The following is a 27,735-nucleotide window of genomic DNA, read 5'->3' on the forward strand; positions in this document are numbered from 1 at the left end:
GTTTCTTACTAATGTTATGCATTATAGTTTTCTTATGTGTTTATTTCTTCAAGATGTGTAAGTAAATTAATAGTTAGGATTGTAGATCATTTTGTTTGAATACACTTAATTTGTTCAACGTTCTTTGTTATTATTGAATGTTATAAATTATGATCATTATCTATTGCCATAGAATCAATTCGAGGTATTGCATTTAGTTGATATATCTGTTCGTCTTCCAATGATGATTTGTACAACCATTTTGTGACAATTTTTAGACAACTTCCTTTCTCAAACTCACATTATATTCTTACACTATCTCTTCATTTTTCTCTCTCTATTGTTTTTGAACAATAAGGAGAGAAAAATGAGATTGTCATAAAAATTGTTAGCAAATGATTGTTCAAATAACATTGCTCCAAAGGAAATAACCACATGCTTATGAAATTCAAAACCTACCTGAAACTGGAGCTTAATCAAAATTATAGGAATAAGTGGTCATGGTCATGGAAACACCAAAAGGATGAAGAATATGAAAGATCACTTGCTAGCATGTATTAACTACATAATTTGAATGAGGATAAGTTGATTTGACGAAGACATTTTGAGATTCAAGTTAAACTATATTTAAGAGAGGTAAATTTTAAAAATATATGTTAGAATTTCAAATTGAATTATCAACTTAAAAGGAAAATGAGAGAGGAGAGACATTTGAGAGAATGAGAGAGATTTTTTTTTTTTGAAAGAGAGAGAATGAGAGAGTATTAAATTATGAAAGAGTAGTGAATGACAATTATAAGAGTATTTGAAATTTGAAATTGAAAATTTGCCTCCACTTCATTGTAGATATGACATTAGATTATATCTTTTTTGTACAAAAGAAAACTTTTTTCGTTTTCCGTGTCAACCAAAATCGGATTTATTTAGTTGGCATCAAATGGAAATGACTTTATGAAGAGCAAATGAACTAAACTATTAATTCTTTATAGTTACATGACATCATCTTAGTTAATTGTGGTAATTTGGTTGAATAAAGTAAATTAAAGACAGATTTTACCCTTACTTTGATGATTTGTCAATTAACCAAGCCAGGACATTAATAGAATTTCCACAACATCTTATCTTTTTATATTAAGAGAGATTCTACATGTTGATCGATGAATATTTTAATCCATGCTTGTTTACAACCACAAATTTTTAAAATAATATATTTTTAATTTTTTTTTTGCAACATTTTTCCCTTACTTCCCCATGTGCGGTGATTTGTAAAGATTTATAGAGAAACTATCTACGCCGTTGGATTACTTGTTATATCACACGTGGCAAAATCTAGAAAGCCTGAGTTAGAGTTTTACAGCGAATACTGTTATAGAACACCTTTATAGTACAAAATTCTGTTCATTGAGCTGTTATTACTTGTTTCCCAAGACAAAAGTATTACCATATAATAAATTAACTAGAGTTAAATGATAGGTAACTTAGATAGTTAGAGAGTTGGTTATCTTCTATAAATAACACACTCATTCATTGCATTTTTGCTATACCTTGTTACCTATTAAGATTTTTTTTTTTTCTATATAAGCTGCTCTTTGCTGCATTGTTTTGTACCAAAAATACATTGCAAGTTTGTTTGGGTGGTTCCTTACTTACATTTGGTGATGGATAAGTCTATACATAATTTGGATGATGTTGTTCCTGGTAGAAACGCTGATGCCTGGAGATTTGTTGTTCGAGTTATTAGGTTGTGGGAAGTTCCATTGTTTACCTCTATTGAAATGGTGCTTATTGATCAAAACGGGGTGAAAATACATGCTACTATTCCCAAGCAGTTGATGTATCTTTTTCAGCACAAATTGATTGAGGGAAAAGTTTACAAGTTATCAAACTTTACTGTCTTGCTAAACTCTGGTGCTTATAGGACTACGCATCATACATACAAACTAATATTCCAAATGAAAACTAAGGTGGAGGAGTCCCATGATTATGAAATCTCATTGATTCCAAACCATGGATTAACTCTCACTGACATTTCTCAGATAACCAGCCGTACCCAAGACTATGAATATTTAGTTGGTAAGTTCAAATTGTCTACAAATGTTGTAATTCTTTATAGATTAATATATGTTTACTATTAGCAGTTTTTTTGCTAATTTAGATTCCAACCCTGGAATTTGAAGATTCTTTAGCCTCCTGTAATTTGAACGAATTTCGGTTTACCCCCTGCCATATCATCGATTTTGTACAGTTAAAATTAATGAAAGTTCAAAATCAAAGAATCTTCAAATTACAGGGTTGGAGTATAAACTTTTTTTTTTTTTTTTACAGGAGGTAAACCAGACATCGCTAATATTACAGGGGTAAACATATATTAAGCTTTCTTTATATTTTTTTTTTTTAAGGAAACTTATGATAAAACGCTTACTATTACATGCTTCTCTGTATAGATGTAATTGGCTTAATGACTGGTATTTCTGCTGAGAGGGAGTTTGTTAGGGACGGAAAACTGACAAAGATTCTTGTGATTGAGTTAACTGATCACAGGTTAGCAGCATTAACTAATTCATCTTAATTTCTTTATAGTAAAGTTATTTCAATGGTGTTGAGTTTTATTTGTGCAGTGGTAAATGTGAGTGTACTTTATTTGGCAATTATGTTGATGAGTTGCATAAACTGATGAGTAAAGCTGTTGAAGGATCCCCTGTAATCGTTATTCAGTTTGCTAAGGTTAAGATATTTAGGGGTGAGTAAATTAAATTTGGAATGAATTTTTCATTTATAATGTATTGGAGATTAGATTTGTTGAGTTTTACTTAACCGATTTGTTTTATGTATTTGTAAAAGGCAAAGCCTCAATTCAGAATGTCGTAGGGAGTACGACGAGAATTTATTTGAATCCAAGTTTCCCGGAGGCACTGAAGTTTAAAGAAGGGTTAGCAGCTATGGTTATTTCATTTCATAACTTATGGAATTTATTTTTGATGTTCAGTGGTAGAATTTACAAATGCCACTTTCTTGTATAGGAAGGAAGTCTGGTTTACGTTTTCGAAACAGAATGAAGCAATAAAGTTTGCCAAAGGACAAGAAGATGTTCATCTCTTTTGTTATCAAGATCACTTGAATGGATATAGAAGGTTCCTTGTGACTACATATACAGAATTCTGGCAAAGGTCTGTCGTATAATTTTCTTTCGATTAATCATGACTAAGATCATTGTTTCTAAATATTCATATTTCTGAGTTCTGTAATCTTAGGTACAAAACCATGGATTCCAAAACCCGTCATTTTTATGAAGTGATTCAAGAGGTAATAACCGCGATTTAATGGAAGTAGTTATATTGTGTGATGTAAGCTGTCCATTTGCCATGAATGCTTTTTCTAGTCTTAAAAGTTTGTTTTGCTCCCAGGGTTTACCGTGCCACCTTTATTTTGATTTGGAGTTTAATAGAAAAGTCAACGTAGGAAAGAATGGAGACGAAATGGTTAATCTTTTGATATCAACAGTTCTAGAAGCCTTGCATGAAAAGTATGAAATCCTTGGAGACCAGGATTGGATAGTCGAACTTGATTCTTCAACTGAAGGTATGACTTTTCTTCATGTCTGCTGCATTTGTTGTACAATGTAGCTTTTAAACTTATAGTCGATAAGATTTTCCTTTTTGCGTAACAGACGACATTAATGATCCTTGTTGTACAATGTGGCTTTGATTCTAATATTTTCCCATATTTAATGATCCTTATCATTTCTTGCTAATTGTGCTTGTAGATAAGTTCTCTCGTCATCTAATAATTCGCATACCGAAGGCTGCTTTCAAGGATAACTCCCATGCAGGTGCTTTTGTTTCAGAAGTAAGTCCAAGTATGCTCATCTTTACACAGTTAACACGCATAGTGAGTCATTTTATAAGTATTTTTAATTCAGTAATTATCAATGCTTCAAAGCGAAATTACTTACGAAAATATTAATTACACTGGCTGATAATACAACCTTCTCTGTAGTATATCTTTCCTAGAAGTATAAACTATCGACTATATTGACAGATATGCTCAAGAATTCTAAACGCAAGGGGGAAAGATAAAAGCTATGAAAAATTGTTTATTGCAAAAGATTCAATTACCAATGAATCGGTTGGACAACTTTTTGTTGATAATGCTGTATATTCTCGGAATCGTTGTTTCCGTCTTCATCTATCTTCAAAGGCAGAAAAAACATCAATTCTTTTGCCGACGGAGAGATTTAAGTGCAAGAACTTGGTATGGTATTTTTCTTACCTAATGTCACTATTTCAAATTACACCATCAAAATACTTTTATCAAGAATGGATTTTCGTCAAGAAAGAAGTAACAATAGTATGACAATTGGAATAACTAGTTTCAGTATTGAAGACTCCTCTCTGCATATGATAGAGTAGCTATGAACTTGAAGAGTGAGAATGGTGAATGATAAGTGTTATACTTGCACGGAGATCTCATGGAAGAATCCGTTACCATTTGATGCTTTTTCTTTCGGGTCCTGCTAACCGGTGCCCCAGGGGCACTGGTTAAGCATAATACCATAAAAGGAAATTATTACCATAAAAGGAAACTGTTTTTGACTTTATTATAAATTAATTACACAAATTCAATGCATTAACTACTATATAATTTCCTTTTTCATATCCTTAACCAGTGCCCAGGGGCACCAGTTAACATTTCCCTTTTCTTTATCATGTAGAGAGGATTATAGCATGCATTTTTGTCAGTTATTGACCTAAGAATCTAAGATTTCTTTGACGACAGATAGGGGTTGTAGTATTCTATTCAATTTAAAAGCCAATAATACATGCATTAATGCATACATTTTTCCTTTAAAAGTTCTGATGCAACTTTTATTGTCACTTAGTCACTTTAAAGTTTTGTGGTGCCTTTAAGGGACAGAGTGAAGAAGACATATTCATGGCTTCCTTGATATGCAATATGGATGTTGATTGCGGGGAGCTTTTAGTCGGCAAACCAGACTCAGATTGCGTGAAGACTCAGCATTTTGATACAAAGGTTATTTTGGGATTTAAAATTATAAGCTTCCATTGCATCAAATTTATTGTAAAAAAAAGGACAACCCGGTGCAGTAAAGCTCCCGCATACGTAGAGTCTAGGAAGGGGTCCCACCATTTGGTGTTCTGTACTCAACCTTACCCTGATTTTTACACAAGAGGCTGTTTCCAAGATTTGAACCCGTGACCTTTTAGTCACAGGACAACTTTATTTGTATTCAGTTTGATTTGAAGGTTGTCATATCTTTCAATATTATAACATTTATTTGCTTAAAATAATAAAAGATATTTTCATGTTAGGTTTTTACTAAGATTTTTGTGCATAGACCGGTACATTGGTTTTGAATATGGGATCTGTTGATCAATTAATCATCTTGGTATCTTCCTAGAAATTTAAATTGTCGTGATTGATGATTCTTGCTTATTTGACTTTGACAGTTGAACTGTAACGTTGGAAACTCTGTCCAAAGTCATCCAGAATTTACATTAAATACTTGCACAAGTGATGTTTCAACAACATACTACAAGGGAAAGTCACCATTCCCATCTCTAGACGAATTTATATTATCCGTTGCCTCTATGGGAAATATACCAGGTAATAGTGATCATAGCGTGTTTTTATAGTAATTCTCCTGATTTTGTAATTCTCTTATCAAATAAGTATATGTTGAGACTTCATTGGTTGTCCACAACTCACTTTTTTTTTATTTTTTTTTTTAACTTCGGCACATATGTTTAAGCTGTCACTAGATTCTCATGCTTGTTGAGACTTCAGTGTAATACTCCTCACTGTGTTACGTTGCTGAATATACAGGAAAAATTCACAGCTGGTATTTATACTCTGAATCTGGATTCATGGTCTACAACATGACAAAAAATAGATACTGCGAGCGAATTGGAAGACATCATAAAAGCAATAATGGTAATCCACAGGAAGTGCTATTTTTTTGTGTATTCTTATTTTTCTACTGGAACTTATATGTGGCCATGTCTGAATGTTAAGATTCTTCACTCTTGAATGAGCTTTTGAATTTTTGGGTAGAGAATTTTTATTATGATTAATCATTGTCTCTACAGTAAGTAATATGGTTTCACCGTGTCTGTTAGAATATAGAATAAAGGGTGATTAGAATAGTAAGAATTGTTAGAGGAATAACGTGTATAAGTAGAACGATCCATGGATAGAGAGGGATCATTTATTCAGATTTGTATGCTTTGGTGAATAGTGCAGTGGCTCTGTTCTAGAAAGTGAAACCATTGGAGGAGAAATATCTCCCCTATCCTATTCTTTCTCTGTCTCTTTATTCTTTCTAACCTTTTGATAAAATAGTTCTCTCCTTAGAATTCAATTTTTTGGTTCTTGACATTGTCTTTCATTTTACTATGTTTTCTCTTATCTGAGTGCAATGTACTAATACATTTATGATTTTCTGGTCCAGTGATGTACGTTGTTGATCTAAGAAGGGAAGTTTATTATCAGAAATGTCATGATCCTGACTGCAAAGGTTAATATATTTACAATCAACTGTTAGAAGATTCTTTTGACTCGCAATTCTTCACTCTCTTTTAACATGTTTAATAATTAATGGGAACAGGTTACCGATCTTCCTCACGACCAATTCCAGTTCATGTGTTCTCCAATTCTTCAGTTGTTATTGGTTCATCTGGAATGTTAGATTATAAACAGCCAGTAGAAGATGAGCAGGGACATCAACCTGATGATAACAAGCCGAATTCAGAATGTTAGCAGCACAATTCAGCTCGCCAATAACGTGCCTTGTAAGTATTGATGAATCTGTCCATTTGTATGATACTCTACTCATAAGGTCTCATGGATGAAAGGAGTTTCTGTGGCTCTCTACTTCTTGGATCATGATTAGCTCCAGTGACTCATGATTGAAGCAAAAAAAGGGGTTTGTAGCACTTATCCACAGAAACATTGAGAAAAGATTTTGAAAAGCAGCAAAGTTGGGGAGAAAATGTGGAAATTAGCTTAATGTCCGATGAAGGAAAATGAATTCAAGTGTTGGAGATGTGGACTTCAGATTTTGCACTGTCAGAACTAGTGTACGTCCCCGTGGAAGGGTTGTAGGGCCATGCAGAATGTTGCATGATTGTGCAAGCACATTAATACCTTTGCATGATCGATTAAGGTGTGACCACTTTTAGACGGATTTGGATCCTCTACAACTGTTGCAAATTGCATCGCTGCAGCGAAATCATGAACATTTTGGTCCCATTTGGATTCTCTCTTGCAGAAAATAGAGAAATATGTTAGAAGAAAGAACCTTTGGCAAAGATTTTGATCCCTTAGTTTAGTGGTTTTAGAGGGGGAAAGAATCGGGCAAGGAATGCTCGCCTCATTTGATCCCATGAAGTGATGGAACGAACTTCTAGGGAATGGAACCAAGCGCTAGCTCTATCCCTTAAGGAAAAGGGAAAGAGATGAAGTCTTACGGCTTCTTGGTTCTCTTTTATAGTGCCACTGATTCTTAGGAAGGAAGAAATATGGAGATTTAGATCCTCAGTGGGTGATCCAGAAAACTGATTTTGCTGCACCAAATTGAGTAGTGCAGGCTTGATTTCGAAGTTGTTACCCTCAACCGTCGGGTACACAATAATAGCTTGTGGCTCTTCCGTAGAAGGTGTTGCATACTCTTTAAGAGTACGTTCAGCCATGACAATATTATTTTGTGCCTCTCTCCTTTTCTTATGCAAATATCTTTCGATCTCAGGAATGAATTCTCCGAGACTTTTACTTCTTCGCATAAGAAATTGAGAACCCAAGAAGTTAACGGTAAAACAAAAGAAAGAAAGAAGTAGAAGAAAAGAGAAGAGAAAAGATTCTAATCACAAAGAAAAGGTTAATTAAATTAGTTAACTCCCTGGTAGCGGCGCCAAAAACTTGATGGAATAAAACCGCAAGTGTACGGTTCTATCGAATTAGTAAAATAAGAGTTATGGAAGTTGTTTGCAGCTTTAGGAAATTATAATATGGATTTTGTAAACAATTTATATTGTCATTGGATAATGGATTAAGTTTTAGTTGTAGACCTGCAAGTTTGTTTTCCTTAGATTCAAGTGCTGGTTACTCTAAAATTATATGTTATATCAGCTGGCATTTGTAGAGTCTTAGTAAATCACATCCATTGTTGAGGGTCCTCCATATTATTGTAACTTGTATTTTTTTGTAAATTTGTTGGTGCATGTTTCTTATTTTAACAAAATTTGGATTTTTTTTTTTATTTTTAAATTTGGTCTTAAAAATCAGTTTTAACCAGAAAATCACCGGTTTAAAACTGGTTTTTAAACCAATAAATAACCATTTTTAATCCGGATTAAGAAAAAAACTGGAAATTTTTTTAAATTAAATCATATCCATTTAGAAACTAGATTTGTAAGAGTAATCGGTTATATATTCATAACCAGTTTACGATAAAATATGGTATGGTTAGAAATCTAAAACCATATAAGTGGTTTATACGTAGATATGGTTTGGTCGGTCAAAATATCCATCCAAACACAGCCTAGATATAATAATATTATATCAAGCATAAGCCAACATAATTTGATTTCTCTCTTCATTTAGTACTTGTTTGTTATGAATATTATGCATTACAGGTGTCATTTGTAGTATATCATTTTATTTGAATACACTTCTTATTTTATTCAATGTTCTTTTTAATTTGATTTGATGCTTTATTTGTTATTATAGAATTGAATGTTATGAATTGTGATCACTCTCCTTGCCATAGAAACAATTTGAGGTATTGCATTTAGTTGGTATTTATTCTATAAATAGTCTTCTAATGACAGGTGAGGTGACAATTTCACACTTTTGTTTAGTGTCATTTTATCAAGTTGGTTCAGCTTTTAATCATACATATATTACGTTAAAAATGTTTTTAAAACTCAAGTAATGTATTCAAATTGTTTTTTAACTAAAATATTTAATTGCTTATGCAATAAATTACACATGTTGAATCATGAAGGGAGCCTAAAATACTGATGGATTATATTTATCACATTATATGTTGCTCAATACTTACATTTTCATCTAATGTGAGACTACTTTAATCATTATTCACACTTGACTAATAAAAATATAAACAATAATCAGTTACATGCATAAATATTTTACTATTTAAAACTATAAATAGAGTTTTTTTTTTAGCTTCATTTCACGTTAGTTAGTACTCAACAAATCTGATGATAGGGGATGTCAACAGAAGGGGGCAGTCTTGCATCTCTATATGTGAACACTCAACAAATACCAAAATCTATCTAAACCTAACAATAATTAAATAAGTCAATCAATAACAAAAATAAATAATCAAACAATGCCTTTACATCTGCTACACCCATGCATTGCGCGGGTCTAAATCTAGTTTGTTTCGAATTGACGAACAACAAGCGAATTCATTAGCTTCTCACGACTAACGTCTCTAGTTACTTGTTGCACAACAAATAGTATGAAAACGTTTATAAAAAAAATTTAGGAGACAGGATAACAAGGAAGTAACTGAGGAAAAACATTACTTCCAATTATTGATTAAATGCAACAAAAATTACACAACCTCATTGGCATTTGCATGGGACATTTACCCTGCCTTCACTTCTGTACACAATCATTGGCCAAAAGCATACAAGCCATACAAAATTTCACGTGCGAAGTGACATTTTAGCATTCATTTTGATGTGTTTGCTTCGTTTTTTGTTGCTTGGGGTGATTTCTTGGAAATAGTATATCATTGAGTTGTCTCTCAGCACTGTATTCCGACGTAGCCTGCAAGTATGATATATTAAGCGCAAATAAGATTAGAAGTGTTGAGTAAGTTGCAATTTCATGCACATAAGCTAATCTAAGATCAGATATATGAAGGTGGTGTTTGTCAGGGTAAAACAAATTCTCAGCCCAAATTCTAAACACAATGAAGCAATTACCAAAATTATGAAGTTTTGTAAAATTGTGATCTATAAAAAAAATGAAATGATGTCCCCTCTTCTTTAACTACAAATTTATTATAGTTCTTGTTGAATAAGAGAGACATACGATGAAAACCGTGTATCTAAATAGCACAACGGAAGATTTATTATATAGGAGTAAGTAGCTTAGAGACTAAGCTATGATATATTTATAGAATAAATATTCAACATAATATTCTATCCTAAGTAACTTAGAGAGTAAGCTAAAATATATTTACAGCGTAAATATAATTATTTAGTATTTATTTATATGTCAACAGTTTCAGATATCTTTATTTCGAACCAGCTTTTAACTCTCTTTATTTTTACGTAGTTTGTATTTGTATTAGGAGGTATAGTACAAGGCATAAACGATTTTATTTAAAATATATAGGCATTTAAATATGTGGCTACGAAAGATAACTGAGGTACCCTTTTCTTGAATCCGAATCTCAGTGTTTGAACTTGAGTTCCTGAACAAACCCTTACGTCAAACCCGAGCGAGTCCACACAGATAAGTTGTGCCTCCTGCAATGAATTGTAATCAACATTGATCACCAACTGTAACATGGCAAATGTACTAATTCCTGTACTTAAGTGTTCTAAAAAGAATGGAACAGATGACAAGGAAGGTAATGAACTTCCCAAATGGTATTTGATCATTTCTATTTTAAATTCAGATAGATGTCCTTTAATAAGCCACGGCTTCTCATTTATAAAGATAGTGCTACAAACATTCTTATTCCGGCACCTATAGTAGTGAAATACTGTAGAATCAGATATTGCATTAATTTGTACTTTTGGCTGTAATTGAATGAGAACTTTCTTCATGACTCTAAACCAAATACGCTAAAATCACTCTCAAAACCGTTTAACTGGGGAATTAGCAAGAAAGTGATTGCATCGAAGACAACATGTCAAGAGTTTATGTATTACCTCCACTTGAATACCCTTGCATATCCAACAGAGAGACTTAAGGGCTTGCAACGTCTTTTCTGATTCTCCAGCAGCTTTCAAATGAGATATAATTTTGGAAGATGACCTTGCAATAGCATCAGGTTGAGCTTTCGTGTAGTCTTCTACTTCAAGGACAACCTGCGCAAAATCAGAACAAAAATTTAATAACATATGATTTAACAATTCACAATGTAATGTTTTTATATTATCAACACTTGAACCATGGGTAGGTCATACCTCGTATTTCTTAGAATAAATAAGCCAGCAAATAGGATCGTTGATTACCAGCTAATTAGAACAGTTTTGAATTATATGGATGTGTACTTGTTTGACGATTCTAACCAATTGAGTTATGAATTAGAGAAATATCTGAAGTTGTTGCAGGAGAAAAATACCATTCATGACAAAATTTTAGGTCGATATTTATAAATCAGTAAAGAAGCTGTTATAGTTTTTTCTTTCTTTCTGTATTTAACCCTTTTAAATTAAATATATCCATTATTTATTAACTGAGTATGATTACCAATTAAAGCAGTCACTAAATTGCATCGTAAAACACCAAAATCAATAAATATGAACAAAGTGCATGATCAACTTTAGGAGTTCCTGGCACTTGTCTCTAAACACAAACACAAATACATAGATAGCTTACAGGATGTCCATGTGCAGAAAACACTTGAATCTTAACAATCTCCAATCTGTAAAAGGAAGTCTCGTCTGAAGGGGTATCACCATTCTCATTATTTTCCACCTTTTGTGATGCGTTATCTTCAGATGACTCTTTATTGTGCTCATGACCATTAATCGCACCAACACTTTCTTCTTTATTTTCTGTTACTTTACTAATTTCGGCAGTACTGGATTGATTGGCAGATAGATGCTTCTGTATTGGAGAATTTTCTTCAATAAACGCAGGTCTTATAACTCCTTGGAAGACTACACAAGCTGGAGGCTGCTCCATCCAATCAATTGGATCATCTGAAGCAATCTAGAAAGTAGTAATGATAAAAATATGAAGTTAATTAATATCCAATAAACCGAATAAAAGTGCGACAGAAAAGGTGTTACAATGTAGTCTCCAAAAGCCACAAATTAGGTTACATTAACATCTACCTCAGTCAATTTTTTAGCAAAATCCATTGGATGAGAAAATCGCATCGTCTCCAATTTTGCCCAATCTGCAAGTGCTTCATCATCGTCGTCGTCAAGCTCATCGTCATCTGATAGAACAGCCAGCCATTCCTGCAAACAATAATATGAATAATAGTGGATAATATTTCGTTTCAATAATGTGTGACATCAGTTGAGAAATGAACATAAGCCTCATAATTACATTAAAAACAATGAAAAATTCAGACCGAGTCATAATCCTCATTCTCATCTTCATTTTCATTTACGTCATCTTCAACATCACTGTCATCTAAATCATCAGTATCTTCATCATCAATTTCCTCAATCCCAAAGTCAATTTCTGATGGACCTGATAAGTCCATCTCGGAGATCATTTCCATGGTATCCACACCAACTATGACTTGCTACAAAAATGCAAATAAGATAATCCATAACCCTGTTAAGATATGCAAACTTCGTAATGTGAAACAGAACTTGAGAATTATGATTAGAACAAAAGGATTTGAAAATAAAATGAAAGATGAAAAAGATAACTAATTAATCAATTGAGCAAACAAATCATGGATAAGGCTTAATACTTAAAATAATACAATGAAACACAACAAGCCCAAAAGTGTGAGGATATAACATTTTCTGATATCAACGAATGAACATCAAGAAAATGAAGGTAACTTTGTAATTTCTTGCTTATAAAATGCCATTAATATAAGAACAGGGTCACCGAATCTATGTATGGTGAGTTTTCCTCAAAGTACATGTCTACTTGTTAGAGTAGAAGGACAGTACACAAAACTGTAAGTATGTGAAAATGGTTCAAGTGCACTGGTTGTAAGTATTTCATAGGAAACTCTCCAGCATTATCTACAAGGTTAGAGACCTAGTCTTACCACAAAATTATTTTCTGAAGTTAGGGACTGCAAAATATCTTCACCGGGCTTTGCTTGAAAATATATATCTGCGATGCTTGTAGAATTTAATTAAGGGGGTGAAACTTCCCAAGAACAGGAAAATCAATACATAGTGTAGGATAAGCATATAGCCATCACTTACTTCCATGTTCATCTGTCAAATATGGCAAATCTGGCCAAACAATATTATCATGATATTCATCATTAACGAAAGTTGAAAACACCATTGTTGCTTTGCTGTTAACCTAAAAATGATATGCCACAATCATCATCAGATATACATACGATAAACAGAATAAAAGCATACGATAAGCTGCTAGATATAGTTATTTTCTCAAATACAGCATTTTCATTGCATCAGTTGAGGTTGGGCCAGATTTCTATGAAGATGAAGGACGAAAGGTTTGCATTCAGTAAAAACTATAATGACGTTTGACACAATTTCAATAATTCTGTCAAAAGAAACAGTGGGTTATTGTGACTTACATTTAGCAAATCCAAACAAAATTTATACATTTTTTCATAACTAGACTTCCCATAATGCAGATATACTCTATTAGGGTTGCAATCGATCTTCCCAACTTACGCATATTCAATAAGTCAAAACAGGCTGCACTAGAAAGAAAAATTCTGGAGTAGTTTGTTCGGATAGTTTAATTATAACACATGGATTCAAAACATAGAATAATAGAATGGCCAATTTAATCTCCTATTTATCTGTAATTATCTACACACCCAACTGTAAACCTAGAAAAAAAGGTGTTCTTCCTTATTTAAAAATGTTATTACCTTTTGGAGGCAGGTAATCCTAAATGAATTCTAAACAAGCAGAGAGAATAGAACAGTATTTTCTAAAATGAAACGGAAACCCTGACTATGGTTTTAGCATTTATATTTATCTTTATTAATTTTCCTTCATGTAAGAAAATTACATGCTTTGTAGCATAGGATAATGTCTAGCCATCATGTAAACCAATCAATGTGGTTTTTTTATTCCGTCGTACGAAAATAGCACTGAAATAAGAAAACCAAATGTTTGCCAAATTTTATTTTCTCCTTGTGAAACAAATTAGTACCTCAATAACAGTTCTACTTGTTTCTGCTGCAGTAAGTCTAACATCCTCACTAATCTCCAATGTGGAGGCAGCTATTTCCTCAAATGGGTGATAGGATGGCTTCTCATTTTTCTTTACAGGTTCCTGGTCTGAGCTAGGATGTTGTGATGATACTCGAATTCTATTCTTCACAAGTTTGTTTCTCCGGGGAAATGGAGTGCCCAGGTACTTTTTACTTCTTATCCTGCATAATTATATCAAATTATTTATTTCCTCTCATTACATACAGTATTTCTAGACATGAAAGGTAGACAATTTATAATATAAAGTACAAGTAAACCAAGAAGTCACAAAATTTGCATTTGTTAATTCATTTCTCAGGATAAAGAAAAATGTGTTTCAAAGTAATGTCACTTCAGGAAAATCTTGGATGAAAGTTCTTGGGAAGAAACCAAGTCCCACATTGATAAAAGATAAGGCCTGATTATAGTTTGTAGAGAGTGGCACTGCTCACCTTACAAGCCAATTTTGTAAGGATGAGTTAGGCCCAATATAAAAACCTAAGATGATATCAGAGCCTATCGTAGATCTGTTGTCGGGCTTCCCGCATTGTCAACACTTCAGGCTCATTACCCGAGCGTGAGCGGGTGTGTTGGAAATTCCGCCTAATTGCGGCATTTTGGGTTGGGTTCATTGCATCCTCCAACACCTTCACCGTGTTGGGTGTGAAGGGGTTGATTTAGTCCCACATTTCCTAGAGATATGGCCTATGTAGTGTTATAAAGCTTGGGGAGCACTCGCCTTACAAACCGGTTTTGTAAGGTTTAGGGTTGCCCAACTCAAATTCTCAAAACAAAAGTTTATCGCAACAAATCGGTGCAATCATGACAATTTATCCATATAAAGCTCAACAGTCTAAAGTAGGGATGTCCATGAGATGGTTTAGATCAGGTTTTGCTAGTCTCTGACCTTGCACGTAATTTTTATTGGGTCAATTTTTTAGACCTGAAACTGCCTATAAACCTGCAGAAACCCGATAATGTTTAAGTCTAACAAATATTGGATTTTAAGTAGAATGAGACCAAGTTAGCAAAAAACTAATATAAATAAAATCATAGAAATGCTCATCTAATAATAGTAATCAAAAGATTATAGTTCATACAATCAGTAAATATATCATAATAAACTATAAACTATAATTTTCCTCAATAAATGTAGTGGATTTTTACTTCCTTTTTTATTTATTTTTATTTTAGAACATACTAAGGGTAATAAACAATAGTATATCACTAGATAACTTTATGCGGGGAATGTGTTTCTACAAGTAGATGGATGAAGGTCGAACTCAAATACCTTAACTACAAGAATAAAATGAGGTATTTCACATGACATTTGGAATCAAATACAAGAGAAGAGAACAATTGAAACTAACTTGAAGAACAAGAGCAACTCCTAAGAAGTCACAATTTACCATCTGAATTCAAACCAACCATTAACACACTTGACATTTGTAAAAGCATTCGCAGAGAATGACAGAAGACACATGTCAACTGTTGATTTGAGTGTGTATGGAAAATGGTAAGCAACCAATAGTTTTTCACAAACCCAAGAGGCTGTAAGACAGACACAATGTAAACTATAAAGTACTCAGACACAATGTAAAGCTCTATCCAACTTCAATTACATTGCAACTTAAACTTAACTAAATTCCATAATTTCACCCTTAAATCATCATACGATACAACGAATCACTGTAAGACAGTTAAGCTCTCTCTAAACGCAACTGCAGCTACATCAACAGAATCTTTCCTCATTCATCCACAAACCCTAACTTAACTAACTTCCACAATTTCACCTGAAAATCATAAAAATATAACCACAGAATCGCAAGAGGAAAGTTAAACTCCCTCTAACCACAGTTACATTGGAGCCAATGTCACAATAACCTTTCCAAAATCTTTACTCGGAGGTTATCATGAGAATACTCGGAGGTTATCACAAGAGGAAAGTTAAACTCTCTCTAAACGCAGTTACAACCAATAACATCAACCAAGGATGCATGGGTACGAGTACGAAACAATAGGGACAGGTAGGTCAATAAAACACGATCTTTTCTAATTAATATAACATGAGAAGTAAATTGTTCAATTCACAACAAAACATCACAAATACACAAATGTTAAGAATATATATATATATAAGAAAACGACAAATTTCTCTCATGACAGAATAAGTACCGGTACCAAGTATGTACCCAGTACGGTACTTCAACATTTTACAAATACACATGCTTTAGAGACATGAACCTAATCTTTCCTTAAGTATCCACAATTTCCCAACCATAACTAAACTAATTTTCATAACTTCACCCGTAAATCATCAAAACAGAAGATGCCCCAACGGTGTAAAATAGTTTTACACTGACATCCAATAAACTTTAATACTCCACCATATCACAAAACTATTTCAAAATTAGTTGTATAACATAGCAGATTGGCAGTTTCTTAGTTGTATGATAGTGTAAAACTATTTTACACTGTCATTGCATCACCATTAAACTCTAATAATAACAGTTAAATAACAATACCACGGCGCGTCAAAACCACCGCAGCTACAAGCAAGTCTACACGACGCCACGTAACCTAATCCACCACCATTCACATCCTCCGCATTCCACGTTGAACGGTTATTATCTGCCAAAAAAAAAATAAAAAAAAAGTTTCAAAAATATTAATCAACAAATGCACATCTATAATAACCAGCAAGTAGTAACTAACAATCTCTATATATAACACTGACACTTCTGATCAAAGATGTGTCCATGTGTCAGAGAAATGTAATTACATTGAAATAATTCATTTATGCGTGTCTGTGTTTGTGTCCGTGCTTTATAGTAAAAACTACTGTTACTAACAATGTTTCCGTTTTAGTTTCTGAGTTATCACAGAATAAATATAACACTCAGAAAATGGAGAGAGAGAGAGAGAGAGAGAGTACGGAGATTGGAAAAGCGAGTGGAGGAGGAGGAGAGGTGGAAGCGGGTGGCAATGGGAGGGTCGATAATCATCATAGTTGGTTGGGAAAGAAAGTGTTATGTTAAGAGAGATGCATAGTGGTGGAGAAGAGAAGAAGAAAGAAGAAAGAAGAAAGAAGATGAGGTACACTTTGCTTTTGGATTTGTCTACTTCGTGATTGGATACAGCCTCAAACATGTTCAACTTTTTTTATTTTTATTTTAGGCTTATCATTTCAACTTTTTTAATATTTTAGGATTTTTTTTTTTTTAAGTAAATGATATTCTATTGATAAATAAAAAAATTATTTTATTCTTATATAAATTATAAGAAATTAACACTATAATTCATATATGATAAAACAAGTACAAATATATGAAAATACATCAAGAAATAAGTGGGAGTAAGTATAAACGAGTAGAGATTCTCTATATTTTTTAAGAAATGGAGAGGATGTGAACTCGATGTAAACTGCATTATTGACTTGCCTTTAATTAGACTTGACCTGTGAGTTTTGAAAACTAATGTTAAATAATTGTTTACTTAAGTGTTTTCTATATTTGTTTCTTTCATAAAAATAGTCTGCAATCTTCTTGGAGTCTATAGTGAAATTCACATTATCTAGTTAAAGGTCTTCTACCCAAATTAAGGGTCCGTTTGGACGTGAAAAGAAAGTATAAGGAAAGAAAGTATGAGAAAAGATTGATGATGAAGAAATGAATGTAAGTAGAAAGTGAATGAAAAGTAAGATGATTTTCATAGTTGTTTGGTTTGAGTGAAAGTGATTAAAAAGTGGAAGGAAAGAAAGATTTATATTTAGTATATGACATAACTACCCTCATAAAAATGATATATTTGTATATTATATATATTTATATAATATAGGAATACACCATGTAAAACAATCAACGGTGGATAAACATGTTCAAACAAATAAATAGAACCGAAAGGATATATTAATTAGTATGCTTAAAGCCTTGATTAATTGATCTGGGAAGCAAATAAATTGAAGAAAAAAAAATATATGTAGTGCTGGAAACATATATTCAAGGTGAAGTTTAGCATGGGAAAAGCTAATTTTTCCCACCATGGGAAAGTTAATTTTTAACCATTAGATCAAACCAAGAACAAATCCTTACCATACTCCCTCATCACTAGATTTTGTAATTTTATTATTTTAAAACCATTTTTTATTTTTATATGTTTATTTTAATTTCGAAATATATTTTTTGTTTTTAAAAAATGGTTTTAAAATAATAAAATTACAAAATCTAGTGATGAGGGAGTATGGTAAGGATTTGTTCTTGGTTTGATCTAATGGTTAAAAACTAACTTTCCCATGGTGGGAAAAATTAGCCTTTCCCATGCTAAACTTCACCATCAAAGTAAGGCTTGTTTTGTCCTTTTAAAAAATTAGAGCTTCATTCTACATTTTCTCTACATTGTTGGACGGAAAGGTTTTTGTGTGTGGGTTCCATAAAAAAGTAACATTTCTTTCCTCTCGAGTTCCAAATAGAGGAAGCACACTTTTCAAGAAACTTTCCATCCTCCTTACTATCTTTCCACTTTCTTTCTTTTGAACAAACAAACCCTAAGGAATTATAAAGGCCTAAACCTTCTGCCCATATACAAAACATAGTGGAAAAAATCATACGGTCTTCGCTAGCACAAAACATTTGTATTTATCACAAGTACGCATACTAATTTCCACCTTTTAGTAAGTAGAAAGAGAATGATGCATCTACATTACATTTATATCTACTTGAATCTGGTTTTGCCCACCTATGGACGCCACGCCAGCTCTACTTGGCCCTTGTTCGTTGATCCACCTATGTTACATGTTTGTATCACATTAGCCATGTTCCAATCTTCGAGTAAATGAGTAGTTAATTTCAATGTATGGACATTTGTCTCATCAACATTTTTCCATAGCTTCAGATTTATGAATTTCCATAAGCTTCACAAAATGATTGCAAATCTTTCATGTTGAAATGCATGGAATCTATGCAAAGGCATAAACATCACAACCTCCATATTTTAATGTCCCCATAGTGCTTTATCAATCTCTTCCCATAAGTTTGTTGCACGCCACACTTGCACTGCTCTAAGACACTCCAACAGTGTGTATATACTATCTTTATAACTTTTGTTGCATATCACTCATTCCATTAGGTATGTGACGTCCAAACTGCTAAGATGTGTCCTTCTGGGAATACAATCTCTACACATGCGCCACACAAGGTTTTTTTATCGCAGATCCAGTGCCCTACTCGTCTCAAATGGGAATTATCGACAATGTTATCCATGCAAAGTATGTAAGCATTACACACTGTGTAATTTCTATACACACACTTGGTGATGAAGAGGGTATTAAGAATCAAATCTGTTTTTTGTTAATCAAATAATTGGTTTATCAGGTGTGGCTTCTACATTTTTGTTGTCTCGTCAATAAGAATGTTGACCTTCACATTTTTGGTGTTTTAGCATCAGCTGAAAAGTGGATGTTAAAAGACAAATTGTGAACACTAAACTGATGCTATTAGAATCAAAGTCTGAAGCTAAATGATCATTTTCTTGTATTGAATATAGCCAAAACAAGACAAAATATGACATTACCTACAAAAAATATTGAGTGAAAATTAATTTGGTCCTATTTTTTTCACTATTAAAATAAGTAAAGGGTGAGCAGATTAGATCATCATCACATTAAATTCACTTTTATTGTAAGACATGTTCACCCCAAGAGCATCATCAATTATATCATCCATCAAACTAAACTATTTACCATATTCTACATGTGCTACACTCCTTGAAGTGTGTAAGATAGAACACATTATTAATACACGACATTATGAATGCAGTATCTTCTCCCCAAAAATAATGTATCAAACTTTCAGGGAAATAATTTTTTTAAGAAGCTAAATTATTCCTCCTAAATTGACAGTAGAGAAAGTCAAACCTAAAACCTTGAGAATGAATACACTTTGAGGAAAATAATAATACTCCATCTTCTATTCTATGTTGATGACATTCAATTTTTTCTCTCGTTGCACTACAGCCCACAAATAAATTAGAATTTCTCTATCAACGAAATTAATTACTATTAGGGGGCTTGGAGCACCCGAAAAGAGGAGGGAGGTTAACAGATTAGTTGCCGAGAGGAAGCCGTCAGTGTTATGTTTACAAGAATCGAAATTGGAAGTGGTTGATGAGTACTTCTGTCGTTCTATTTGGGGGCCTGATCCCATGGCTTTTTATTTTAAATCTTCAGTTGGTGCGTCTGGTGGCATTATTACGGTGTGGGATCCTAGTGTGTTGGATGTTTGGATGACGGTAAACATTGCAAATTGTTTGATGATCAAGGGGTCGTTTATTAAAAATCATGAAATGTTTTGTTTGGTAAATATTTATGCTCCTTGCAATAATAGGGGGCGCCAGATTTTGTGGGAAGCTATCTCTAATTTGTTCTTGGTTCATGGTGATGTAGCTTGGTGTGTGCTTGGTGACTTCAATGTTGTGCGTTCTAGTGAAGAAAGGAGAGGCCGAATTGAAAATACAGCTTCTGTTGACTATGATAATTTCAATCAGTTTATTGACAGTAATTCTCTCATTGATTTACCTTTGTGTGGTCGTAACTTTACTTGTTATCGGAGTGACGGTGTTTCGATGAGCCGTCTAGACCGGTTTTTATTATCTGAATCATGGACGATTTTATATCCTAACTGTATACAGGTTGCTCTTCCTAGAGGGTTGTCGGATCATTGTCCTATTCTGTTAACTATTGATGAGGATAATTGGGGGCCTAAACCTCTTAGAATGCTCAAATGTTGGGCGGATATTCCAGGGTATGGTGAGTTTGTTAAAGAAAGTTGGCAGTCGTTTCAGGTTCAAGGGTGGAGTGGTTTCATTCTGAAGGAAAAACTCAAAAGATTAAAAGAACGGTTGAGGAATTGGCACTTGAATCATACACTTAACATCACAGTAAGATTCAAGGGGCTAAAGAAAGAATGGCGGCATTGGATGCTATAGGAGAGAATAGTTCTCTGAGTGATGAGGAAGTGAACGAAATTCATATGCTATCGGCTGACATTATGGCTTTTTGAAACTTCAAGCTAGTATGCAATGGCAGATATCAAGAATTAATTGGTTGAAGGAAGGGGACGCAAATTCAAGGTTTTTTCATGGTATCATGTCTTCCAGAAGAAGGTCGAACTCTATCATTTCTTTGGCAACCGATGATGGTAATATTGAAGGTGTGGGGCCTGTGCGTCATATGATCTTTCAACACTTTCAAAATCACTTCAAAAGGAGTCCACAACCGCGGCCAGATATGAGTGGTTTGGTTTTCAAATCGTTGTCGATGGCGGATGGGGCGGATCTCATCAAACCTTTCCTGTTAGAAGAAATTAAAGCAGCGGTGTGGGATTGTGATAGCTTTAAATGTCCCGGACCAGATGATATTAATTTGGGTTTCTTCAAGGATTTTTGGGAAATCTTAAAGATTGATTTATTGAATTTTTTTGCGGAGTTTTACCATCATGGTAGGTTAAATAAAGGCCTTAATTCTATTTTCGTAGCTTTGATTCCAAAGGTTGAAAGCCCTCAAAGGGTAGCAGATTTTCGTCCTATAGCCTTGGTGAGTAGTGTTTATAAAATTTTATCTAAAGTTTTGGCCAATCGGTTGAGAAAGGTGATTGGAAGTGTGGTGTCTGCTTCTCAGTCTGCTTTTGTTAAGGGTAGACAGATTTTGGATGGTATTCTGATAGCAAACGAATTGGTTGATGATGCAAAGCGTAATGATAAAGAGCTACTTATGTTTAAAGTGGATTTTGAAAAGGCGTATGATTCGGTGGATTGGAGGTACTTAGGTGAGGTGATGGGTAAAATGTATTTTCCGCGTATGTGGCGTTCTTGGATTATGGAGTGCGTTACAACGGCTACAGCTTCTGTGCTAGTGAATGGTTGTCCAACTGATGAGTTTTATTTTGAAAGAGGACTTCGTCAAGGGGATCCTCTTTCCCCTTTTCTATTTTTGTTAGCTGCTGAAGGCCTTAATGTGACGATGACTGCGGTTGGCTCAAATGGTTTGTTTACATCGTATACAGTTGGGACGCAGATACCTATGTCAGTATCTCATCTGTAGTTTTCTGACGACACTTTATTGGTAGGTGTTAAGTCTTGGGCTAATGTTAGAGCAATGAAGGTTGTCCTATTATTATTTGAAGCTATATCATGTCTGAAAGTTAATTTTCACAAAAGCATGTTGTTTGGTGTGAATATTACTGAGTCTTGGCTGCATGAGGCAGCAGTGGTTATGCATTGTAGGCATGGACAATTACCTTTCATTTATCTAGGATTTCCTATTGGTGGAGATCCTCGTAAACTTCTCTTTTGGTACCCTTTGGTTGAGAGAATTCGTCGGCGGTTATCCGAGTGGAAGTCTAAAAATTTATCGTTGGGTGGTCGGTTGGTTTTGCTAAAGTCCGTTCTGTCGTCCATTCCGGTTTATTTCCTTTCTTTCTTCAAAGCTCCCTCAGGTATCATTTCTACCTCTTGATTCTATTTTTATTAATTTTTTCTAGGGTGGTGGTGAGGATTCTAGGAAAATTTCTTGGATTAAATGGGATAATATTTGTTTGAATAAGGAGAATGGGGGTTTGGGCGTGAAAAGATTGCGGGAGTTCAATATGTCTTTATTAGGAAGGTGGGTGTGGAGGGTTTTGGAGGATAGGGAAAGTTTATGGAATGTGGTGTTGCGTGCGAAATATGAAGTGTTTGGAGGGAGGGTGCGGTTTTGTGAGGGTGTTGGGTCGATTTGGCGGCGTCAGTTAAACCAAATTAGAGCTGGTGTGGGGTTGGCTGAGTCTACATGGTTGGTTGATAACATAGTCAGGAAAGTAGGTGATGGGAGTACCACATTGTTTTGGGAGGATTCTTGGTTGTTAAATGTTCCGCTGGCAGTGACTTTCTCTAGACTTTTTGAGTTGTCAGAAAATAAAGGTGTGACGGTGAGGGAGATGTGTTTGTTAGGATGGGGGGTCGATGGGGGTTCCTGGAGGTGGAGACGGAGATTATTTGCATGGGAGAAAGAGTTGGTGGAGGAGTGTGTGGAGCGGTTGTCTAACTTTGTTTTGCAGGTAGACATGTCTGATAGATGGGTGTGGAGACTCCACTCGTCACAAGTATACACGGTGCATTCAGCTTATTCTTACTTAACAGCGGTGGACACTAACATCACTGCAGATTATGATCAATTTTTATGGCTTAAAGCGGTACCCTTAAAAGTTAATATTTTTGTTTGGCGGCTCTTTCTGAATAGACTTGCTACAAAGGATAATCTTCGCAAGAGGAATGTTCTAGAGGTTACCAATGTTTCTTGTGGTGCTTTATGTGGTAAGGAGGAGGAAAGGGATCATTTGTTTTTCCAATGCGATTATTATGGTCGATTATGGCTTATGCTATCAGATTGGTTAGGTTTTGTTATGGTTCTCAATGGCAATTTATATACTAATGCTAATCAGTTTTGCGCTCTAGGAGGTTTCTCAAAGAATTCTATGAAAGCTTTTACTATTATTTGGATCTCGGCCTTATATACTATATGGAAAGATCGCAACAAGAGGATTTTCCAAAACCAAATTGTTCTTTTGGAGGTTCTATTTGAAAGAGTCAAACTTCAAACGTTTTGGTGGTTGAAAGCTAACTACATCTTGTTCGTTTTTGATTACTCTTATTGGAGAAATAATCCTTTACCTTGTTTACAGACTGTGTTGTAAAGTCTGTTTCTGGTTTTTGTTTTATGGCTCTTATAGCCTTTTTGTATTGTATTTAACTTTTTCAGTTTTCTCTGGCACATCTTGTGCTTGAGGGACTGATTTTTTAATATATTTCTATTAGTTTCTTAAAAAAAAAACGAAATTAATTACTTGTTGTCGATAATATTCTAATATAATGTAGAATAATTCTAGCTATAATTTTTTTTAGGCTTAATTATAATTTTAGTCCTCGTGTTTTGACTTACTCACAAAATTGATATTGCCCTTTTAAAACAGAACAAAACCGTCCTTCATTTATCATTTTTGTTGCATTTTTCGTCCTACCCCCATTTTATCCTCCAAAAACGCTGATGTATCCAGTTTTTTGATGATGTGGCCAAAATAGCTCTTATGTGTCAATTCCAACTTGGAAAATTATTTTAAAATGTCACAAAATTTAGTTTTTAAAATTTGGAAAAACATTTTAACATTTTAGAAATTATAAATAAAAGAAATAAAAATGAAATTACATTTAGTTCTCAAATCCTAATTCCATAAGAACCCTAATTCCCAAATCCTTTCCATCTTCAATTCCTTCCATCTAGTTCTTCTTATTTTGTTGTTGTCTTCTTCCCCATCTTCATTTTCGTCCAATTCCTTCATTTTCATCTTCGTTTTGTTCTTCGTTCTCTATTTTCTTCAAACAAGGCTGGTGTTAATGCCAAATAGAGATTAAGTTGTGAAGTTTGGAATTAAGAGTGATACCATTCTTGAATCTCCAGTAAAGAACAGGACCACACACCATTAAAGCCGATATCATCGCAAATAAAACCAAACACCATCTTAACCATGATGATGACCGAAGAATCAGATCTCCCTCTTGACATTTTTTCTTTATCAGATCTAATTCTTCTATCTTCTCAATTCACAAACAAAGAAATAAAGAATACTATGTGCTGGTTATATGTTGGTTGCCGATTTGATTTTAACAAGTCGTAGTAACAGTGTTGTACTTGTTGTGCCGTGTTCCCACTTCATTCTCGTTCTCAAGTCCTGTCCCTCACAACCCCTTTCCTTTCCTTTTATTTTCTTTTTTTTCTTTTTTCGTTCATTCATAGTATAATATTTAAATAGAGAAAGAAAATCTTCAACTTTTCCTTTTATTTTATTCTTTGGAAATGATTTTGACTTTTATTTTATTCTTTAGAAATGATTTTGAAGATAATGAGAAGGTTTTTTTTAGGATTTTTGCAAACCCAAATGGTTGAGGCGTGAAAAAGTCCTAGTGTGTTGTTGTTGATGATGTTGAGGAGTTTTTTTTAAGGATTTTAGCAAACCCAGATTAATGGATGCAATTTGGCTTAAACCCATAAATTTTATTATTGTCATTAGTTAGATCTAATTAGATAGAGTTGAAGGTGAAAATCATGTTGTTGAGGTTAATGAGGTTGAAGATAGTGATGAAGAAGAAGAAGAAGAAGATGGTGTTGATGATGATGATGATGAGAAGTAGGAATATTGTAATTTAGTTTTATTTATTTTTAACAAATTAATTAAATTAAATTTTAATTTTTAAATATTTATTTATTAATTTGATGTTGTGGAAATTGATTTTTCCACATGTCTTTTGCCACATCTTCACTTTACTTGCCAACTCATTAAAAAATGTGACACATGAGCGTTTTTGGAGGTCAAATAGGGGATAAGGACTAAAAGTGCAAAATAATGAAAACAGAAAGGCAAAATTGTTCAATTTAAAAAAGAGATGACCAATTTCGTGAGTTGGTTAAAATTCGAAGACTAAAAGTGTAATTAAGTTTTTTTTTAATATTTAGTGGTCTAATTTAAAACAAAACTCATGCTCATATTAATATTATTTTTTAATATACTAGCTACAAAATAATATACGAACACAATTTTTTTATTTGCTTATTGGCATATATTTAAAATACACATGTTTAAGAATAAATAAATTACTAACACTTAATAATTACAAAATACAATATTACAACATTTTATTTCGTATTTACTAAAAATGTTTTAAAAAATAACGCTTATATGGAAACATTACCTATACATATAATTTATAATAATTATACTAGCTAGTACTTAAGTTATAATAAAATTAAAAATGTTGTCTAATGTGCATAAGTAAGTTAATCTTGCATCATGATAAAATCATTTTTAAACATTGAATCAATGTGTCATCATAACTCACTTTGTCCGAAAATAAAATAAAATTTGTGCATTCGAGAAGACTTATAAATTTTGAAATACAAAGTATATAAATATGTAACAAGAAAAGTATGATATCATTGCCTCCACAGGTCAACCAACTTGTCCAAATCAAGCTTAGAAGACCCACCATCACTACATTCAAAATGAATAAACTCATACATTTTTTTTTTTTTTTTTATAATTATAACTCTAATACTTAAGTTACAATAATATTATAAATATTGTCTAATGTGTAAATTAATATGTGTCATCATAACTCACTTCGTCCGAAAATAAAAATAAATTTGTGCATGCAAGAAGACTTATAAATTGCGAAGTACAAAGTATACGAATCCAAATGTAACAAGAAAAGTATGATATCATTGCCTCCACAGGTCAACCAACTTGTCCAAATCAAGCTTAGAAGACCCACCATCACTACATTCAAAATGAATAAACTCATACATTTTTTTTTTTTTTTTTTTATAATTGTAACTCTAATACTTAAGTTACAATAATATTATAAATATTGTCTAATGTGTAAATTAATATGTGTCATCATAACTCACTTCGTCCGAAAATAAAAATAAATTTGTGCATGCAAGAAGACTTATAAATTGCGAAGTACAAAGTATACGAATCCAAATGTAACAAGAAAAGTATGATATCATTGCCTCCTAGGGCTGGACAGAAAACCGGGAAACCGGTCCAAACTACCCTACCCGTATTGCCCGAACTGCATCAGTCGGATTAACGGTTAAACCGGGTTGAACGGGTTTGAAGAAATGGGCTTATTTGGTTTGTAGCGGTCCGGTTTTGGGTGGACATATCCAGTCTAACGAAAACCGTAGCCGTCCGACATAAGCCCATTTTATAACATCCCAACATATATAAGCATAAGTTAATAAGAAAACCCTAGTTCATTTCACAAAATCACACAGCCGCTTCTCTCTCAAAGTGAAAGCCTTGTTTCTCTCCTCAATCCATCGATCTATCTCCTTCTCCAGAAATCATCATCCCTTCCATATTCTAGTAAAATCATCATCTCTAAGCTTCAAATATCAAATAAAATTTCAAACAAAACCATCAAATTCTTCTGAACTCAAGGTTGCGTGTTCTTCTTCCTCCTTCCTTTTTGATGAACCGTGTTTTTCTCCTTCCTTTTGTTGAACTTTGGTTCATCTTCTCTCCCTATCATGATCTCTACCATTTCACCACACGATTCAAATTAAATTTGAACAAAACCATGAATCTCAAGCATCATAAGAGAACATTGGTTTATGGGTCTGTACCAGAATCTCAATTACCATGAATCCCAATTTTAGAATTATTATGGGTCTGTAATGAAGTTGTTTATCCTTTTCTGTTTTTTGATATCAGCAATAACTGCTACTTCTATTTTTGCAACAGGGCAGTTTGTGTTGCTTTTGTTTCCTATATGAGGTTACTGCTAGTTAGGTTCTTCGTTTTTGCTTTTTCCTTCATGCCCCATCTTGTACATCTTGTTTAATTTTGGTGGACATAACATAAGCTGATTAAAAAAAAATTAGCCCTTTTTAGAATTAACCGAGTGAACCCACCCGATTAACCGCTTAATCTGACTTAACCGAAATCGAGTAAACCGACTGTGAATTTGGGCGGAAATGGCTCTATAGTTACCAACTGTGGGTTTGTGCGGATTTAGATTTTCAGACCGATTTCCGACCGAAATTGACCGATGTCCAGCC

At 33.5% G+C, this 27,735-nt stretch overlaps 2 protein-coding genes across 4 annotated transcripts; one reads left to right on the forward strand and one right to left on the reverse strand.

The window, feature by feature from the left end:
• Nucleotides 1-1,538: 1,538 nt before the first annotated feature.
• On the forward strand, nt 1,539-7,273 carry LOC11439705 (DNA-directed primase/polymerase protein). Of its 2 annotated transcripts, none has more exons than XM_003619367.4 (14): nt 1,539-2,052; nt 2,424-2,520; nt 2,598-2,719; nt 2,821-2,908; nt 3,000-3,146; nt 3,231-3,282; nt 3,384-3,558; nt 3,743-3,825; nt 4,018-4,230; nt 4,888-5,010; nt 5,448-5,604; nt 5,824-5,931; nt 6,449-6,514; nt 6,605-7,273. In XM_003619367.4, the coding sequence occupies exons 1-14, from the start codon at nt 1,638-1,640 to the stop codon at nt 6,754-6,756; spliced, it is 1,998 nt and encodes a 665-aa protein (XP_003619415.2). In that variant the 5' UTR covers nt 1,539-1,637; the 3' UTR covers nt 6,757-7,273. The 2 variants fall into 2 exon arrangements, with proteins under 2 accessions (XP_003619415.2, XP_024641466.1); XM_024785698.2 differs by having other exon boundaries at nt 4,894-5,010.
• Nucleotides 7,274-9,408: 2,135 nt separating this feature from the next.
• Nucleotides 9,409-17,221, reverse strand: LOC11440642 (uncharacterized protein At3g49140). Of its 2 annotated transcripts, XM_003619368.4 has the most exons (11): nt 17,023-17,220; nt 16,613-16,718; nt 14,047-14,269; nt 13,113-13,215; nt 12,950-13,017; nt 12,290-12,466; nt 12,045-12,173; nt 11,584-11,919; nt 10,911-11,069; nt 10,407-10,502; nt 9,409-9,795 (listed from the first exon to the last, which is right to left on the reverse strand). In XM_003619368.4, exons 1-11 carry the CDS (start codon nt 17,093-17,095, stop codon nt 9,691-9,693), a joined length of 1,575 nt encoding a protein of 524 aa, XP_003619416.1. In that variant the 5' UTR covers nt 17,096-17,220; the 3' UTR covers nt 9,409-9,690. The 2 variants fall into 2 exon arrangements, with proteins under 2 accessions (XP_003619416.1, XP_024642074.1); XM_024786306.2 differs by lacking the exons at nt 9,409-9,795; nt 10,407-10,502 and adding an exon at nt 10,533-10,725 and having other exon boundaries at nt 17,023-17,221.
• Nucleotides 17,222-27,735: the final 10,514 nt, after the last annotated feature.

This window comes from Medicago truncatula, chromosome 6, assembly GCF_003473485.1.
Source record: "Medicago truncatula cultivar Jemalong A17 chromosome 6, MtrunA17r5.0-ANR, whole genome shotgun sequence".
NCBI lineage: Eukaryota > Viridiplantae > Streptophyta > Magnoliopsida > Fabales > Fabaceae > Medicago > Medicago truncatula.